Source organism: Mauremys reevesii, linkage group 3 (genome assembly GCF_016161935.1).
Source record: "Mauremys reevesii isolate NIE-2019 linkage group 3, ASM1616193v1, whole genome shotgun sequence".
NCBI lineage: Eukaryota > Metazoa > Chordata > Testudines > Geoemydidae > Mauremys > Mauremys reevesii.
This window is the reverse complement of record NC_052625.1, coordinates 125,112,608-125,132,520: the sequence shown is the minus strand read 5'-3', so window position 1 is coordinate 125,132,520 and position 19,913 is coordinate 125,112,608. Positions and strand designations below refer to the sequence as shown.

General features: G+C 43.1%; 1 protein-coding gene across 7 annotated transcripts in view; it reads right to left on the bottom strand.

Annotated features, from left to right (window-relative positions):
• Positions 1-19,913, bottom strand: part of LAMA4 (laminin subunit alpha 4) — a 157,274-nt gene that overhangs the window by 52,831 nt on the left and 84,530 nt on the right. For all 7 annotated transcript variants that reach the window (XM_039531831.1, XM_039531827.1, XM_039531825.1 and 4 more), the window contains 6 exons: positions 19,216-19,302; positions 17,482-17,633; positions 17,173-17,283; positions 9,796-9,907; positions 3,013-3,180; positions 1,198-1,391 (listed from right to left, as the gene is read on the bottom strand). In XM_039531831.1, the coding sequence (XP_039387765.1) occupies positions 1,198-1,391; positions 3,013-3,180; positions 9,796-9,907; positions 17,173-17,283; positions 17,482-17,633; positions 19,216-19,302 (824 nt within the window). The remainder of the gene's footprint in view (positions 1-1,197; positions 1,392-3,012; positions 3,181-9,795; positions 9,908-17,172; positions 17,284-17,481; positions 17,634-19,215; positions 19,303-19,913) is intronic.

The following is a 19,913-nucleotide window of genomic DNA, read 5'->3' as shown; positions in this document are numbered from 1 at the left end:
AAAATGGGCCAAAGCCATCACGCTCGTGATAAAATCATGAATGCTGGCGACACCAAGACTCTCATCCTGACTCTCAAGGCACCATTCCTGAATACTTTATTTGCATCCTACTTCAACACTGTTCTTTGCACCTCTTCGATGCATGCGCCAAACAGCCTCACTCTCTTTATTCAAATCCCTCTTTAAATAATTTACTATGTATAGAATGTATTTAAAATAATTAAACCCTGACTGCTTGAAACGTGGATCTTCATCTGAGTGTGTGTGTGTGTGTATGTGAACACACCACTTCCTTCTGCTGAATGGAACAAAAACTGCTTCATTTTCTTATAGGACCTATGCTTATAATACTTAAAGGAAATTCTCCTTTAGTTATAGTGAGGTGGCTTTGTTCTTCTGAAACAGGAAGATCTGAATTGTATCCTGATTACCCCCATTAAATTAAGAGTAGTCACGTTGTGCAGAGAAGGCTGAGCCATGAAATCCTTGCCATGGGTTTATTGCAATGTATCTCAGATATGTTTGAGCTGTCAAACCTGTGTCTTGGTTAGCTCCCTGGGGCAGAGACCATGTCTTCATCTTCTGTAGCTCTGGATAGCAGCTAACTTTTATTAGCACTTATGTAGCTTACATCTAGACTAAGAGTGCCAAATCCATGTGGCAGAATGCACCATTACATATTTCACTGTGGCCCATGGGCCAGGGCTATGAAGTTAGGGTCTTCATAAGGTGACACACTTTATCAACTGCAGAGCTGGGAACAGAATCCAGGAGTCCTGACTCCCATTTCTGTGTGTTAGCCATTAGACAGCAATCCCTCTGGTGATGATAACATAAAACCACAATACAGAAAAGCAACAAAGAATCCTGTGGACTATAGATAAACAGCAACAGAGCAGCAGAAGCAGAATTGGTGAACTTCAGATGCAACTCTTGCATCTGAAGAAGTGGGTATTCACCCATTTCATGCTGTGTTAGTCTATAAGGTGCCACAGGATTCTTTGTTGCTTTTACAGATCCAGACTAACACGGCTACCCCTCTGATACTTGACAATACAGAAACTCACACAGAGGAAAGTTTCTACACTGTCATTTCTGTAGCTACACATTTTTAGAATCCAACATTTAAAATGTCCTTATCAGTGAAAATGTGTTGCTCATAGACACACTTACAATATACATGCTGCTGCACAGTACCTCATTATCTTGGAGTTTGGCAGTATTTTCTTGATTTGTATCCTCCGTTTGCCTGACATAGTCACGAGCCTGGTCCAGAGCCTCCTGTAAGTCTGACAGCTTCATGTTATAGTCATTGAGCTGGTCCAATACGATGGGAAACAGAGATCTGGTGTCATTATACCTCAGCTGCCACTCCTCAACCTGCCTTAGTACTGAGAGAAGAGTCAGAGGTTATTGATTAATCTTTCTAAATTCTTTTGTTCTTTCCCTTCACAGCATGAGTTACCAATCTAGCTACATGTGACTTTCCAAAAAGATCAAGATCAGGGTATGCTCTTTCTGATGGAGATTACATATACCAGCATCAGACCAACTTTATGACCTGAGTGGCTGTTCTTAATCAGGGAGTCAGTAAAAACATATTTGCTCGCAGGGAACGTGGGTACTGACCTATGACACTTAGCTAGACTTTATTTCTAATTATTCTTCTGAATGGGAAAAAAAACCCCTTGTCTCATTTTAACTTCCTTATAAAAATTTCAAATTACAATGAATTATTATAGAAATGGGCAGGATTGTTTTTCGTTTGTTTACAGTCTCAGCTAACTAGTCCATACTTTTATTCTCTGGATGAAAGAGTACTTATTGTCTTACCCTTCAAGGTACAATATTCCCAAAATTACCTAGGCCAGGTTGGAAATAATAGTGAGCTAACTGTGGCTCTGATTCACTACAGTGTGACTCAAGTTTTATGCTGGTGAACCCCACGGAAATCAGTGGCGTTACCCTGGCCTAAGTCTGGAGGCACACAGGATGTGTCTACACTGCAGCTGGAGGTATAATTTCAAGATGTATTTACACTGGATTTGATCAAACTAGTATACTAAAAATAAAAGTGTAGCACTGGCGACATGGGTGGTGGCACGGGTTAGCAGGGCCGGCTCCAGACCCCAGCACGCCAAGCGCGTGCTTGGGGCGGCATGCCGCGGGGGGCGCTCTGCCGGTCGCCGGGAGGGTGGCAGGCAGCTCCGGTGGACCTCCCGCAGGCATGCCTACGGAGGGTCCACTAGTCCCGTGGCTCCGGTGGTCAACCAAAGCCGCAGGACCAGTGGACCCTCCGCAGGCACGCCTGCGGGAGGTCCACCGGAGACGCCTGCCGCCCTCTCGGCGACCGGCAGAGCACCCCCCACGGCATGCTGCCCTGCTTGGGGCGGCGAAATTTCTAGAGCCACCCCACGGGTTAGCCACCCTAGTACATACCTATATTCTCGGATGGGATTGTACTCAGTTGGTTGGCCCTTGCCCCTACCCACATCATGGTGGCTATTTTTAGCATGCTTGCATGACCAAAGGTAGTGTGTGTACATCTACCTGTGCTGTAAATTATACCTCCAGCTGTAGTCTAGATATATTTATAGTGGTGAATAAGGTCCTGTAAGTCTACATAGTCCTCATTCTGACAGATAACTCTAACCTTTCCCATTTTTTCATGTTTTTCCTTTTGCAATCAGCAATCTTGGGAAAGAGTCATGGTGGCATGGCACAATCACCTTTAACCCCTTGTTCAAGCAGTGATTACTTAATCTACTGCAAACTCTAGATGAAGACCTTTAATGGTTTCACAGATTTCATATGCTTGCCATAATAGCATGTGTTTTCTTAAGCCATGAGTAGTCCAGCTGGCCAGCCACTACAGTCAGCATCTATGAGCAGATTCTTCACATAGGTTCAACATCACTGGTTACCATGGGCTGATTACTACTGGAACATTGTTGCTATACTGTGCCTTTCCACTAGAATAAACACACAAATAGATGGAGACCTAAAACTCACGCTCTTGTGCAGCATCAGCCTCATCATCTGCAAGCAGCCTCTGATTGGTGAAAGGCTTGCGATGCCGGATTTCCCTCAGCATCTCCTCTGCCAAGTTCAGTTTCTGAATGATATCTTCAGTGCTCAGCTCATGCTGGATTCCATAGTATTTCATCTTGCTGCTAATTTCTGAGGACAAAGAAACAGAATGTCCCTCCAACATAGTTACAGTGAAGTGAACTTTTTTGGAACCCTTTCGTCCATAGGGCCCTGGTTTGAATCCAGTTCAGGTTGATGGTAGGTGAAATGGGTATGACACAGAGTAAAGCTGACACTGATAGTTCTGTCCACTAACTTCAGAAACAATGTCTGATGAGTTAGCCCTGGTCTACACTACGAGTTTAGGTCGAATTTAGCAGGGTTACATCGATTTAACCCTGCACCCATCCACACAACGAAGCTGTTTTTTTCAACTTAGAGGGCTCTTAAAATCAATTTCTGTACTCCTCCCCCAACGAGGGGATTAGCACTGAAAATGACCTTGCTGGGTCAAATTTGGGGTAGTGTGGTTGCAATTCGACAGTACTGGCCTCCAGGAGCTATCCCAGAGTGCTCCATTGTGACTGCTCTGGACAGTGCTCTCAACTCAGATGCACTGGCCAGGTAGATAGGAAAAGTCCCACGAACTTTTGAATCTCATTTCCTGTTTGGCCAGTGTGGCAATCTGCAGGTGAGTACAGATCTCATCAGCAGAGGTGACCATGATGGAGTCCCAGAATTGCAAAAGAGCTCCAGCATGGACCGAACGGGAGGTATGGGATCTGATTGCTATAAGGGGAGACGAATCCATGCTATCAGAACTCCGTTCCAAAAGATGAAATGCCCAAACATTTGAAAAAAATCTCCAAGGGCATGCAGGACAGAGGCTATTACAGGGACCCACAGCAGTGCTGAGGGAGGGTTGACTGACGACATGGCTTCAAGGGAATTAAAATCAACAAAGAGGGTGGGTTTGCATCAAGGAGAAAGACACACAACTGTCACACAGAATGGCCTCCTCAAGGATTGAATTTAAAACCCTGGGTTTAGCAGGCCAATGCTCAAACCACTGAGCTATCCCTCCCCCCACTATTCCAGGCAGGACTGAATCTCCATTAAACTTTTCAAGGTGCCCCTGGCAAACCTCACTGAAACAATTGTCGGCCGTTGATTTCATGGAGGGAGGGAGGGGGGAGAAATGAATACAAATGAATACAAAACAAATCTGGTCTCTTTCTTGTTTTGATCCACTCCATCTCTCTTATATATCTTAGGCTGGCAGCAGATGGTGCAGTACGACTGCTAGCCATCGTAGTCTCTGGTGCAGTATGACTGCAGGCAGGACTGAATCTCCAGGAGAGGAAACTTAAAAAGAGAATGACCTGGAGTCACTCCCATTTATGTCCAGGCACCCCTGACAGACCTCACCGAGGTCTGCCAGGAGCACCTATGTACTCCTCCCCCAACGAGAGGATTAGCGCTGAAATCGACCTTGCCGGGTCAAATTTATGTCCAGGCACCCCTGACAGACCTCACCGAGGTCGGCTAAAAGAGCACCCAGGAGACGACGATGGCTACCAATTGTAATGCACCATCTGCTGCCAAAAGGCAATGAGCTGCTACTGTGTAGCAATGCAGTACCACGTCTGCCAGCACCCAGGAGATGTACAGTGATGGTGAGCTGGGCAGGCTCCATGCTTGCTGTGGTATGGCGTATGCATGGGTAACCCAGGAAAAAAAGGCGAGAAATGATTGTTTGTCGTTGCTTTCATGGGGGCTGACGACACGTACCCAGAACCACTCGCGACTCTGTTTTTGACCCATCAGGCATTGGGATCTCAACCCAGAATTCCAATGGGCGGCGGAGTCTGCGGGTACTGTGCGATAGCTACCCACAGTGCAACGCTCCAGAAGTTGATGCTAGCCTCAGTACTGTGGACGTACTCCGATGAGTTAATGGTCTTAATGGTCTTAAGTGGGGACACACACAATCGACTGTATAAAATCTATTTCTAAAAAATCGACTTCTATAAATTGGACCTAATTTCATAGTGTAGACATACTCTTAGTCTATTTGCAACATGTTTCACAGTATGTTTATCAGATTGTCACAAATGTTTCCTAGTGCCTACATATTAATACATATTTGTTTTTCTTTCCTGCTAAACTATTTTTAGCAATCCACAAACTTCTACCACAACTCCCCTTAATATGTTAGAACCATTTGGGTGTACATAGCACAAATGATTCTGAGCAATCGACCAGAATGTTTACACGTGTCAGTTCACCCCTTGCCAAGTCCCTGACATAAGTACATACCAAGCACGGCACCAGGCATCCTATCTCTGACAGAGAGGGGGAATAACAAATGGTCCATGGAGGCAGAGAAAAAAGGAAGGCATATAAGAGAAGAGGATAAAAATACAAGAAAGAAAGGAGAGAAAGAAAAGGACAGATGGGAGAGACAGCAAAAGGAGAAAAAAGAGAAATGGAAAAAGAGACAGAAGGAAAAGGATGAAAGGTGACAGGTATTAGGTTTCTAAGACATATGGAGAGACATGACAAGATAGGCAGGGTAGGAAGGAATGCAGGGATTATGGGCATGACACTTCTTTGGGCCCACATTAAGCCTTGAGTCCTCTAGAGTGAAGCCCAGTAGTTGTTCAACAGTGCGCACGAGTACTACATAATAGGGCAATAAATGAAAAGGATTAAAGCTCACTACCCAAAGTAACTACCCAAGTAATTGAAATAGTAGTTGGCAAACCCATGTAGTTGGTGTTTGGATAGGACAATGAAGTTGTACTTAACACCACTTCTTTTCAAAAGGTTCCATGGAACTTCTAAAATCCACAACTGGTTAGGATCTCAGTTTTAGGTCTCAAGTGAAGAAGGACACTTCTTACTTTATAATACCCCTTAAAATTTCAGGCACCCATTCAGTACTGGTATGGAGGGAAGAGTGTCCTCTATTGCATCATCTAAACCACTTTCTATAGCACATAAATTTTGCATAAATGTCCCCCCCCCAAGTATTGATCTATACCAACCCTGACTGGAAAGGGGATGGTCAAAGGTCAGGTTAAATCAGTGTTTTCATATTGGTATCACATGCACTTTTCCTTTTTGGTCTGTCAATGCTTGAGTAATGTAAATGTGCTGTAAGATAGAGCTTGGGTCTTTATGGCACAGGGAACAGGGAAGCTTTCAAGTATATTTCATTTGTTTTTTATTGCTTCTTGTAGATACAAAAGGAGGAGCTGCAGTTGGTTTAATCTCAGTTTTATGTGTCCATGTGATAGGAAGGTGCTATCAATATTCTGGAATAGAGATAATAATCTCTGACTGGAGTATCTTTCTTCAGTGCAGTTGTGTTTGGGAAGATGCTCACTGTTGTCACTTATCAGAGGGGTAGCTGTGTTAGTCTGGATCTGTAAAAGCAGCAAAGAGTCCTGTGGCACCTTATAGACTAACAGACGCCACACAATAGCAGATTTTAAGGTGGCTATCCTGCCGCAAAAAAACTTCAGGACCAGACTTCAAAGAGAAACTGCTGAGCTTCAGTTCATCTGCAAATTTGACACCATCAGCTCAGGATTAAACAAAGACTGTGAATGGCTAGCCAACTACAAAACCAGTTTCTCCTCCCTTGGTTTTCACACCTCAGCTGCTAGAAGAGGGCCTCATCCTCCCTGATTGAACTAACCTCGTTATCTCTAGCCTGTTTCTTGCTTGCATATATATACCTGCCCCTGGAAATTTCCACTACATGCATCCAACGAAGTGGGTATTCACCCACGAAAGCTCATGCTCCAAAACGTCTGTTAGTCTATAAGGTGCCACAGGACTCTTTGTTGTCACTTGTCCCTATTACTGACAATAAAAACTCTTGAAAATGCAAACAGTCTCTTAGTCCCTAAATCAAAAAGTTATTTCTTCATCTGGGAAGGTATAAAATGGCCTATTTGCTAGTTGTAAAGTGTGTATATTTTGGTATATATGTTGCTGGTGAGAATGCTGTTATTGCAATAGTAATACACAAAGATAGATTTTAGAAGTGTTATCTGCATCTCTAGACAGTCAGTTCACAGATGAGTTGGACTCCAAGACAGTAGGTGACAGCTTGTCACAACATTTTAATATGAAGAGTCTCCTTGTTGCACTCTGCTAGCTTTGGGAGACCTTAAGCTTGTTCTATTCTTTGCCTGACGTGAAACAGTATCACAGTAACAGTTTATGACACTTTGCAGTAGACAGTCAGTTTACAAAACTGTACTTTCATTCACTAAAGGCAATGTTTTCTTTGGAAGAAAGGAGAAAGAGAGACAAAATCCAAGTTCCTTTGCAGAAATGCAATATCTGTATCCAAACTAAATTGAAAACTCCACAGCCTGATGACAATTGGCTTGGAGTGGAAACCTCTGCCTGTCCCCTTGACTGAGGTTAGAGGTTACAGTATTCTTTTCCCTTTGGAGATGCCTGCATGAAATTACTCATATGACAGGAATCTTAACAAAACTAAGATTTATTCAAAAATGAGAGAAAATGGAGTTAAACTAAAAGAAACTTTGTTTAATAGAATCTAGATTTACATTTCTCATCAGCTAAACTAGATGAGGCATTCTCCACTTAATTACAGAGAAGAAAAAGAAAAGCAAAGAGCTGAAAGTAATCCTCTGTCTCTGACCACTCTGGTCTGCTTGCCAGCATTGTGCTGATGTTTAGAGATGAGTCTTTCTCCCTTACCCAACCTCTTTATCAAGCCCACTTGGAGCCAGGGTGGATAACCCCTGTTTTCCAAAACACTTTTCTCCAGCTATGTACACACATAAAAGGATTTGGACTCTCTACTTTCTCTAAGAGATGGACCATGAAGATACAGAGATCCTTTACACCTGTCTTTCAAAGGCTTAAAAACTTAGCATAGATGCCACTTTTCACATGCGACCTTGGCTGGTTGGATCTAGTTTCAGTTACCCCTCTGGTTCAAGTCCTCCAAGCAATTATTTCTTTTGCAGTGGTGGATTACCCTTTTGTGGGGCCCTGGGCCAGAGTAAGTGGGGTGCCCCTCCCCAGCCCTTCTGCCTGCAGTCCCCTTCCACCCCCCCCCCACTCAGTGCTCCTACCAGGTAAATGGGGTCGGGCGTGGGGGCTTCCCCTGTTCCCAGGCAGGAGCGCTGGATGGGTGGAGTAGGTCAGGGTGCAGGAGGGCCCATTTTTCCAGGGCTCCCCAGTTGGCCGAGGCCCCTGGGCATGGGTCCCGCTCCCCCAGTGGTTAATCCACAACTGTTATTTTGTGAGGAAATACAACTTGTGGGTAGGGTGACCAGACAGCAAATGTGAAAAACTGTGATGGTGAGGAGGGGTAATAGGAGCCTATATAAGAAAAAGACCCCAAAATTGGGACTGTCCCTATAAAATCGGGACATCTGGTCACCCTACTTGTGGGCATGAGAGCCACCAGACTCTCTGTCTTAACACTATTTTGAAAACAAAGAAATAGACAAAAAATAAGCCAGATTTTCTGCTTTGGTCAAGCTGAGGTCAACACAAGACCAGAGAGGAAGGCATCAAAGATGGTTTCAAGCCACCTTTGTGGCTTCCCAGTCCCCAGCTGGCTCAGAGCTAGGACTGTCTCCTGATGGAGTTTACAGCAGAATCTGCACTGGCTGCCAGTGGCTTCCAAGAGCTGTCATGGTAACCAAGGATTACTGTATTGCAATAATGCTCTGGTTACACTTCCTACACTAGGCTGTGAGAGTGTAGGCAAGGGTGTAGCAGCCATTGTGGTGTTTCTAGGTCATCCAAGGGCTCTCCTTGCCAGGGTGAATTCCTCCACTGGCTATATCTGCCACCTTTGTGGCAGATTTGCACTGAAAGAAAATTGCATAGTTTCCCTAACAGAACAAAGAGTCTGGCCAATAAAGTTAAATGACTAATCAAAGACTACACACTAAGTCAGTGGCAGAGGTGGGATTCGAATTTAGGATGTCCAGTTTCATATTCAATCTATTAGACTATGCTGTCTCCCCAAATTGGAAGCAAAGAAAAATCAGGATGAAAAAAAATAGATTTATAAAATGAGGTGAAATCCTGGCTTCATTGAGGTTAATGACAAAACTCCCACTGCCAGTGGGGCTGGGATTTCACCCTGGGTTTTAAATATCTTGTTATTTTATTGACACAATTCTTCTAAAAATCACAACGATCTTTCCATATAGAAACTTTGTAGAAAGTTACTTTTAAAATCAAAATTGATTCTAGGGACAGATAAATTCTACTTTAGTGCTGCCATGATAAAGAACTACAATTCTCTGTAATGGGTCTACATGTGAAAGCTTTAGTTTGTCTCTGTCTACCTAGCTAGTTATATAGCCTCAGTCACTATAATATGTGGGCATCCACTCTATCGAGATTAAAAAAACCAAAACCAACCAAACATACATACATACAAACAAACTACAGCCTGTATAATATTTTTATGTTTCACAAAATAATTGATTTCATATGTACTTGACCTGAGATTTAACTTTCTGAGGAAGATGTCAGGAGAGAGAGAAAAGAAGTGCAGCACTCTATAATGGAGGATACCTGACACACTGGTCACAATAGCTTGTTGAGAAAGACAAATTTTCATCCTGGCTTCATATGCTGTTAAAACTCTATGTCTGATGGTTTCATAGCGCTACTCCCGTGACATTTCTCCAGTGGAGATTTTATTGATATATTCTTGACATTAAGCTGAACCAGAAAAATTCTGTTTACCTTGGATGTTGTCTTTTATGTTGCCGAGTTGCTGCACAAGTTGAGTAGCATGGTTAATGGTCGCCATGGTTTCCTTCTGTACCAGTAGGCCTTTGCTTGATGCTTGATTTCCCTTTGAATAAACCATGCGAGCATAAGATTAGTAATTTTTTAAAATCCACATGCATGTGTGCGAATGTGCAGTACAAACATAATTTTTGTCTCTTCCCGATGAAAGTGTTGTGTAGGCCCATTCAGCCTATAAAATTATATGTAAAAAGGTGCTTGACATGAAGGGCTGCCTTTTTGGTATTTTGAGAATTGAAGAATAAGAGATTAATATCTAGTCCATATTTCTCCATCATCTGCTGCAATCAAATTGTCATAAATTATGGATGTTTGTAAGACTCCCATAAATTATTCTGCTGAGTCTCAAGCTGCTTGTTCCTAGGCACCCATCAACGCTGCCTGATTTTGTCAGATGTTTGTTTCCCAAATAATGTAAGTGTATGGACAAAAGACTAATGTGAGACTCAAGGCCAGTTTTGGGAATCTGTCTCTCCTATAGAGAGATTTTGTTTGTGGGAGGACTCCCAATCCTCTCAGCCTCTCCTCCAGTGGACAAGAAGCTGGGTATGAGTCAACAGTGCACCCTTGTTGCCAAGAAGGCTAACAGCATATTGGGCTGCATTAATAGGAGCATTGCCAGCAGATCGAGGTAAGTGATTATTCCCCTCTATTCGTCACTGGTGAGGCCACATCTGGAGTATTGCGTCCAGTTTTGGGGCCTCCACCACAGAAAGGATGAGGACAAATTGGAGAGAGTCCAGCGGAGGGCAACAAAAATGATTAGGGGGCTGGAGCACATGACTTATGAGGAGAGGCTGAGGGAACTGAGCTTATTTAGTCTACAGAAGAAAAGAATGAGGGGGATTTGATAGCAGCCCTCAACTACCCGAAGCGGGGTTCCAAAGAGGATGGAGCTAGGCTGTTCTCAGTGGTGGCAGATGACAGAACAATGAGCAGTGGTCTCAAGTTGCAGTTGGGGAGAATAGATTGGATATTACAAAATATATTTCACTAGGAGAGTGGTAAAGCACTGGAATGGGTTACCTAGGGAAGTGATGGAATCTCCATCCTTAAAGGTTTTTATGGCCCAGCTTGACAAAGCCCTGGCTGGGAAGATTTAGTTGAGGTTGGTCCTGCTTTGAGCAGGGGGTTGGACTAGATGATCTCCTGAGGTCTCTTCCAACTCTAATTTTCTATGAGTCCCTTCCTCTAAAACTCAGACAGCCAGTGGGTAGCCAATAAGCTCAGGCAGAAGCAGAGCCACAGTCATCTGTTACATTTGGACTGCCCTCTAAATAACACTCTCCTGTCACCATCACAACTTCTTGGGGTCCTCAAAACTGAGAAGCATTGGTTTAAGATTGAGGGCAGAGGGGATATTAAGATTTACTGTTGCATAATCATCATGGTTCCTAAGAAACTTATTGACTTCAGTTGTCCTTAGATTTAATTTCCTTAGGGAGATCTCAGGATGGAGAATAAAAAAAACAAGCCTATTGCTATGTTGTCCATTGCTGCTAGGTCTTGTATGCCAATCAACATCTCATGATCATGGTATCAAAGTGCTTAGATTCAGAGGTATGCTTTGGCTTGTAATAGAAATAATTCTCACAAGAAAATTAGGATCTGGGTTCAGGTTTGGACTTTGAATCCCCCTCCCAATATTTTTGAAGACCTGTAGCTCCTGAGAAATCGGTTTTCCTCGGTAAATGATGCATTTGGTTGAAAAAAAACAACAACTTTCATTTCTCTGTCCTGTAGTTATTAATAATTGTTATTACCCTATTCCATAACTCTAGCTGCTTTGTTTGATCAGCTGTGGCTAGTACTAACTGAGGGCTTGGCTACACTTACAAGTTGCAGCGCTGGGAGTTACAGCGCTGCTCATGCAGCTGTGTAAGGGCCAGCGCTGTATTGAGAGGTGCATTGTGGGCAGCTATCCCACAGAGCACCTCGTCCCATTTTGGTGCTGAGTATTGTGGGAAGGGGAAGGAAGTGTGCGTGGTCATTCCTTCACATCCCAGCATTCATTCCGAGTGTCTTTCTGTTACTCTCTGTAAATCGCGATTTCTGTGGCAAATGGAGCCCGATCTGCTGAGGACTCTGCTGATGAGTGTCACCAGCACAACATGTTTGGCAGTCGAGCTATTCCTTCAGCTCCAAAGTGACAGTGAGGAGTCCGGCGATGATATCAATATGGATTTGTCTGAACAAGCACTGAGTGGTGGGATCACATCGTCATGGAAGTCTGGGATGACGAGCAGTGGCTGCAGAACAAGCCACTTTCATGGGACTGTGTGCTGAGAGGACACAAGATTGAGAGCTGCCCTGACGGTGGAAAAGGGTGGCTATTGCAATCTGGAAGATGGCAAATCCAGACAGCTACCGGTCGTCGGGGAACCAGTTTGGTGTGGGAAAATCGACCGTGGGAATCGTTTTGATGCAAGTTTTGCAAGGCAATTAATCATCCTGCTAAGAAGAAGACTGACGACGGCGGCGCAGGACATTGTGGATGGCTTTGCACAAATGGGTTTTATTCCTATTCTGCCCCACCTGGCATCAGAGTACGTTAATCGTAAAGGTATTTCTCTATGGTTCTCCAGGCGCTTGTGGATCACCGCGGCGCATTGACATTACTTGTGGATCCTACAGGCTGGCCTGGAAAGGTGCATGATGCGAACAGTGGCCTGTTCAGGAAGATGCAGGCAGGGACTTTTTCCCAGACAGGAAGATCACAGTAGGGGATGTCAATGCCCACTGTGATCCGCCTTGGCTCATGAAACCCTATACAGGAAGCTTGACAGGAGCAAGGACCGGTTCAACTACAGGCTGAGGCAGAATGACTGTGGAGTGTGCAAGGCTCGCTGGAGATGTTTGTATGGGAAGCTAGACTTGGGGAAAGCATTATAAGCGCTTGCTGTACCCTCCATAATATTTGTGAAGGGAAGGGTGAAACATTCAGTGAGGCATGGACCACCGAGGTTCAAGTCCTGGAGGCTGAATATGCACAGCCAGAGAGCAGGGCTAATAGAGAGGCCCAGCACAGGGCTTCAAGGATTAGGGATGCCTTGAGGGAAGAATTTGAGGCTGAAAGCCAACAGTAATGTTTGCTGCCTTGCATGGGAGTGAATTGCACTGCTTACACTGTTATTCTATTATCCATAATAATAATATGATTTGCAGTGCCTCTTTCTTTACCGGGCTAAGGTATCTTTCACTATCTGCTATAATAAAGACTGTTTTCAAAGCCAAGAATTGTTTTATTGAAAAGAAAAAAACTTCCTTGACAGACAGACAGACACACAACATTTCATTAACACAAGAGGGCAAGGGTGTGGGTTGGTGAACTGTACAGTCACAAGTTTGCATATGCCATATCTGGATTGCTGTTTAATGAATCCTGCACTTCAGGGTGCATATACTGCATGGTGATGGGGGTTGAATGCAGAGGGTAAGGGTGGTGGTAGGTATCAGGGCTGGTTGGGGAACGTACAGGTGTTGGAGGCAGCTGGTGGTGGTAAGAGCCTGGATGCTGGGGAAAGGTGGTTTGAGCTGACATTGGGGCACAAGGCACAAAGGACGGGGCGGGTGGGGGAGTAGCACGGTAGTGCTCTGCTTGCATGGCAACGAGTGACTCTATAGACTCAGGATGTTCCTCTTGGCCACTGCATTTCTCGTCCTGCTTTCTTTCTCGCCACTCCTTCAATTCTTTTCTCTCTGTAGCAGAGTGCTGAAGAACAGTTTTCAGCATGTCCTCTTTGCTCTTTCGGGGATTTTTTCTCAAATTTTGAAGCCTCTGTGATGTTGAACATCTGGGCAGTCCAGTCAAGGTCACTGTACACACAGAAATGACAACATTTAACACGGGCAGCATTGTATCCACTATCTCCAGACATGAATTGTTACACTGAGGGAGTTCTCACTTGCAAGTTCTCACTTGCATTCTTTATCCCAAAAGGAAAATACAGCAGAAGCCACGAAATGGTGAGTGAGGAGTGTTTACTTGGAGAAGAGGGGCTTGAGTGAGAAGTGAAGATGCAGATGCAGGGGTGATCTTATCTCCTATCTCTTCACTAAAGAGTCTCCCAACATTTTTCACAGGACTTAATCCTGGAAGATGTTTGGAACAGCGACCCTATGCGGCGTGCCTGTGTTCAGAAATGGTCCCCGGCCGAAGAGTGGCGCCTGGGACAAGGGACACAGTGGCTCTGCCTATAAATTGCTGAGATAACTGAAGCAGATTAGATAGACCACATCAACGGGCTATTCCACATCTAGCGCGCTGCCATGCATCATCATACCCCCCCCTTCTCCAGAAACATTTCCACCCAGAAAATAAAAGCCGCCTCTGCTTGTCCTTCTGCAACTGCTGGCTGTTGCTGCGCTCCTGGCTTGAGAAGAGCTCCTGGCTGCATGCCTCCAGGAATCTCCCATCCCAGGAGCTTCACTCGCGGTTCTCTCCCCGCAGCCTCCTCCTCCTCCTGTCCCCAGCCTGCTCAGAAGTGTCCATCGTTACCCTGGGATTGGCAGTTGTTGTCCATCTCCAAGTATCCAGCATGTCCCTTGCTATCTGCTCAAAGATATCGAACAGACGCCTCACCCCAAACACTGATGAGGTCCTGCAATTCACCTGTGCTCCATGCTGCATGGTTACCTGTAACCTGTAACTGATTAACTGATTGCACTCCACACCTGGCTGCAGCAAACAGGAAGGAGATTTTTAAATTTCCCGGGCATTTAAAGGTCACCTGAGGCAAGAGCAGTAGAGTGCAAACTGATGTGCAGAGTGGCTGAACAGGAATTCTGGGATAGCTCCTTATTCCCTGGAGGACAGGTAAAGCGCTGGTGAGTGTCCACGAGCAGCGCTGGTGTCACCAGCGCTGCACTTGCAGCGCTGGAAAGCCTCCACCAGCGCTGCAACTTGTAAGTGTAGCCAAGCCCTTAGCCAGCAAATAGGTATTTTCAGTTGTGAGAGCACCAGGTGGCGCTTTAAACCAGATAGAAGGCTGAAAATAAGCTTGGAAAGAAAAAATGGGTATCAGTTTAGAAAATGGGATGGAGCCTGGCTTCAATGGGGGCAGAAACAAGAGCAATCCTGGGAAATAGAACAGGAAGGTATTTTTACCTGAATGAAATAAATAGTTGGGTTCATAGTAAGAGTTTTAATTTTTTACATATTATTTACTTTTCCTTGGAAGGAAGAACACTATATGAGTCACTATACAGATTTATTATCTTCAGGGTTTCTGCTGTTTTGTTTTATTTTGCTGCTAATTGTTGTTTATTTTAAGGCAATAACCATTCATGTTTATACATAAACATTTGCATTTAAATATTTTTCCTTCTTTAATAACCCCCACATTCTTCTTAGCAAGTTATGGTTTTATATTTGCATACACTAAGAATTACAATGGTACAAGCTGAGACTGTAATCAGAATGAGAAGAGCAGTGATCTCTTTCAGAAGGGAAGCAGCATTTCCTCTAAGATCAATCAGTATTACACTGTAAACTAAGGATGCTGTTGCTGAACCCACTAATCCCACTGACTTCATGCAGACTTTGGGTAGGATTTCCAAAGTAATATACAGGAGTTATATTATATTCTCCAAATTCCCAGCAAAATTCTGCAGGACAGAGCCTTTAAGCTAGTTTAACAGAATTGCATCATATTAAGTCATTATAAATCACATTTATTGTAATAAAACCTCACATACATTTTGTGGTTCTGTTCTGTTTGATGGTTAAAACCAGAAACCCAGCCATCACTTAGACATCATGAAGTACACTTGCAAAACTTTGAATGGAAGACATAGTACACACTTGCAAAACCCATTAAAACTAACAAAGGCTCCTATCCTGATTTCCTTTTTAGTGCTTTGAAAAGAGCAGAAAAATGATGTATATGGAGGAATTACTATGCAGCTATCTCTACTGTGAGAGTCCAGGAACTTGATCTTCTCCCTTCACTAGCAATCACAAGTTCTGATGTAGGAGACTCCTCACAAAGGAGAGGCCCCAATGGAGAAAGCCCACAAGTAAATTAAATCACTTAAAGACACAGGGGATGCTGAAATCCAGTGACCTCAAAACAAATCCCAGTACCAATGAAGATGATGGGAAATCCTATTATCCAGATACACTAAAGATGCCAACAAAACCTAAAGCCTCAATCAAGCTACTTTCAAACCACAGAGGGGGATATTTAGACTCACTGAGTGGTTTCACAGTAATAGGTGAAGGTGAATTGGTTGAATCAGCTGGTCCTTTTGCAAAGTGCAGAGGAACACAAATAACAGTAAGTTTAATACTGTAGGGTCCTTCCATTAAGTAAACACTGATCTCCCACCTCCTTACTCACTCTCTTTCTTCCTGTCTCTGTGTTGTTCCCTGCTTACTTCTGTGCTTGAGTTTTAGTCTTAAGCGTAATATTTTACTTGCCTGACAGAAGAATTAAGAAGTGAAGCACAGACTCTGGAACTGTGCCATGAACTCTAATTGTATTCTGCTCTCAGTGAAAATATGCTGATCACTGACTTGATATCACTCAAATTATGAAGGATATCTGTTAATCACTATTTTTAAAAAAGAGAAAGTATTTTGAGCCCCAGCTGTTCTCTTAGGAGATTTCATGTTAGCACTCTGTTAGGCTGCAGTAAGTGTGCCCCTTGAAGTGATGGAATGTAACACTAATTTTATGGTCTTGCAACTGAACATTGATAAAATATGTATGATTATAATTGTGTCAAAACATATCTTGAGTGCTGATCAGGTGCCTTTCTCAGCAGGTACCTGAGAAGCCATTTTTAACTGGCAGTTTTGAAACATGATTTGAAGTATCTAATCAGTGCTAATTTAAATTTTATGAGAGCATCTATGTAAAATATATACAGTTCAAACATTCAGAAAGTACACCGGAATTACTTTCATCTTGATTACTTTGCTCAATTATAAAACAGAATTTGAAATGGAAGTTCAGCATCAAAAGTGGTGCCAGTTTAGTAAATGTGGCCTCTGTGAGGGACTATGGGCAATATGTGGAGGACAATGAGCCAGATGGAAAGTTTTCTGAAGCCAGTGGAATGACGCCTATTAACTTCAGTGAGTTTCAGATCAGGCCCTATATCCTGTGTTTTCAGGAAGACAGACTGGAGAGATTATTTCCATTTCCAGTTCCTAGAAGCATCCTTCTTTGTTTCAAAAATAAAATAATCTACTAAGGCCCTTTAAAGGTCCTTTCTTGAAACCCTTTTGCCATAATGGGACAAATCGTAGGCTCACATTGGTTCACCTACTCCATCATGAGTTCATAATGGGAATTGCAGACAAACCTGTTCTTCAAGTGTCTCTATTTCTAAGAGGAGACTGGCCCTTTCAGTCTCAGCATTATCGATGTTGATCTTCCTAAGTACAGAATGATTTTCTTTTGCTGACAGTTTCATCTGTATGAAAAGAGATTTTTAAAAAATAGTGTTAATTCAATATAGCTGAAAACAAATTTCTCTATAATGAGTATGGTATGGGCAGCACAGGAATTCAACTATGCTGAACAGGGTTTGAAATGCTTATGGATGGAGCATTAATTTGTAGGTTAATACTAAACTAAAAAATGAAGCCCATCCAAATAGGGCAATCTGTACCTTGAGGAAGGAAACAGTGGAGTTGAGTTCATTCAAGTGTCTGTGAGCAGCAACACCACTGGAAATGCTCAGCAAAATTGATTTGCTTTCATCAATAGAGAGAATTGCTAATCGGATGTCATCAGTCAAATCCCAAATGCATTTATCACAACCTGACAATAAAATAAGATATGGTCATTTTTCTTTTAACTTCAGTTTCAGTTAAATGGAAAACACTCTTCTTCTTAAAGTTTACTTTGTGCCCTTCACACCACAGGGGATTCTTCTTAGTTATTAATGGAGCCCTTAGGAAACCCATTTTTCTTCATTTTAATCCACCCACTTTCAAGGTCCCACAGTTTAACCACCACACTTCCACCTGAGGACAGCCAGATGGAACTAGTTTGGGAGCCTGTCAAGGCTGCTTGGTAACCAGTGGGAGGGGTAATAAGAAGCATTTCCTGGCTATGCCTTAGGGACTCAGCATGCTTGTGACTCACAGAACAAGAAATCAGGGCCAAAAAGTGAGTTCACACAATTGTTATAACACAGAAACATGCATTTATTAATATTTGCAGTTATAGCAGAATATATTTTTTGTTCAGTGACTGGCAGTCATCTGCAGAAGCTGAACTCAATTGACAGTTCAGTTAGGAAGTCAATTCTTAAAAGGCACAGTGCTAGTATATCTGAATTATGGTTAACGAGAGGGCTACCCATGGCCATGCAGAACTAGGGTGACCAGATGTCCCGATTTTATAGGGACAGTTCTGATATTTGATATTTTTCTTATATAGTCCCTTATTAACACCCACCCCCTGTCCCAATTTTTCACACTTACTATCTGGTCACCCTATGCAGAACGCTGGTTCTAAGTAATACTGTAAACTTTCTAATTAAATGTATACCATTACTAAATGCCAAGAACCTTTGATGAATGAAACATTGGTGTTACATTGCTAAAAATCACAAAGCTAGGAAATATAAAACAAAGGTTCCAACAGCAACTTTCTCTCAGCTGTGTTGCACATTCTGTTTACAACAAAAAAAGGTTATACTGCCATTAACAAGGTCAGCATTTAACCACAGTGACAACACTGTGGTACTGGAGACACCAGAGTGTTCCCTCTGCATTTTGAATAGGAGATACCTGCAATATCTCAGAAACTTCATTATGGTATCTCTTGCTAAATACTGGTTTTGCAATGGAGACGATTATATACTGACATACATAGGAATTGATGTTCAAGGCAGCTGAGGAAATATTGTTGCTGGAACCAAAAGTTTTGCATTTCCTGTGTTTTTAGATGATAACTTTTAGGGCCAGAGGCCCATATGCTCAAAGGTATTTAGGCACCTAACTCCCATTGATTGGAAAGAAAGTTAAGTACCTAACTCCCTCTGAGGAACTGGGCAAACTTATTTTTAGGTACTGCCCTGAGTAGAAGACATTGTGCCTGAGGGCCCACAGAATCAGCCTTCTAAGTCATTCATAGTGCTTCAGGGTCTCTCTCTAAGGGCTAGTAAGGCACTGAGCAATCTCCCCCAGTCCAGCAAAACAATTAAGCCTGTGTTTAACTTTAAGCACTGGACACTACACACACTTAAAGCTAAGTACAGGCTTAAGTGTTTTGTTGGATCCTGGCCAGAGTGCTCAGTATCTTGCAGGATGAAACCTTAATATGTATTTACAGGCTACTAAATACAGTAAGGGTATTCCATTGTTTTTATTGGATGCCTTGCTGTTATTCTTACTGATTGTTGGGCAATCGGTGCCTGTAGGGCCATCTCCTAGACATTCTCCAGTTCGACTGTCACAGGGTCCTCCTCTGCAATTGCACTCTGTGGAAAAAAGGAGATTTTTAGAATCATTTTCAAAGTGTGCCACCCCCTACTCCTGCACTTACTAAATTACTGTTTGTATTACAATAGTGCTCAGGGTATGTCTACACTGAAATTAAAAATCCATAGCTGGCCCATGCCCAGTGACTTGGGTTTGTGGGGCTCGGGCTCAGGGGCTGTTTAATTGTGGAGTAGACATTTTGGCTTGGGCCCCAGGCTCTAGGACCCTGCGAGGGCCTAGTTGTACTTCTATTTCACTGTAGGCCGTACATGGCCTTCTGTGATTTAAATAGTCCTCATATTTACATCCTACTGTGACTATTCAAGAAGTTTTGAGGAAAAGTTTTGTAGTATATGATTGGCACTAAACATGATGTGGATGGCACTTTTTCAAAGAGACATTATTAAGGGAACAAGAGCAAACTATCCCACTGCGTAGGAAAGATAGGAAGTATGGCAAGAGACCACCCTGGCTTAACCAGAAGATCTTCAATGTTCTAAAACTCAAAAAAGAGTCCTACAAAAAGTGGAAAGTCGGTCAAATTACAAAGGATGAATATAAACAAGTAACACAAGTATGTAGGGACAAATTAGAAAAGCCAAGGCATAAA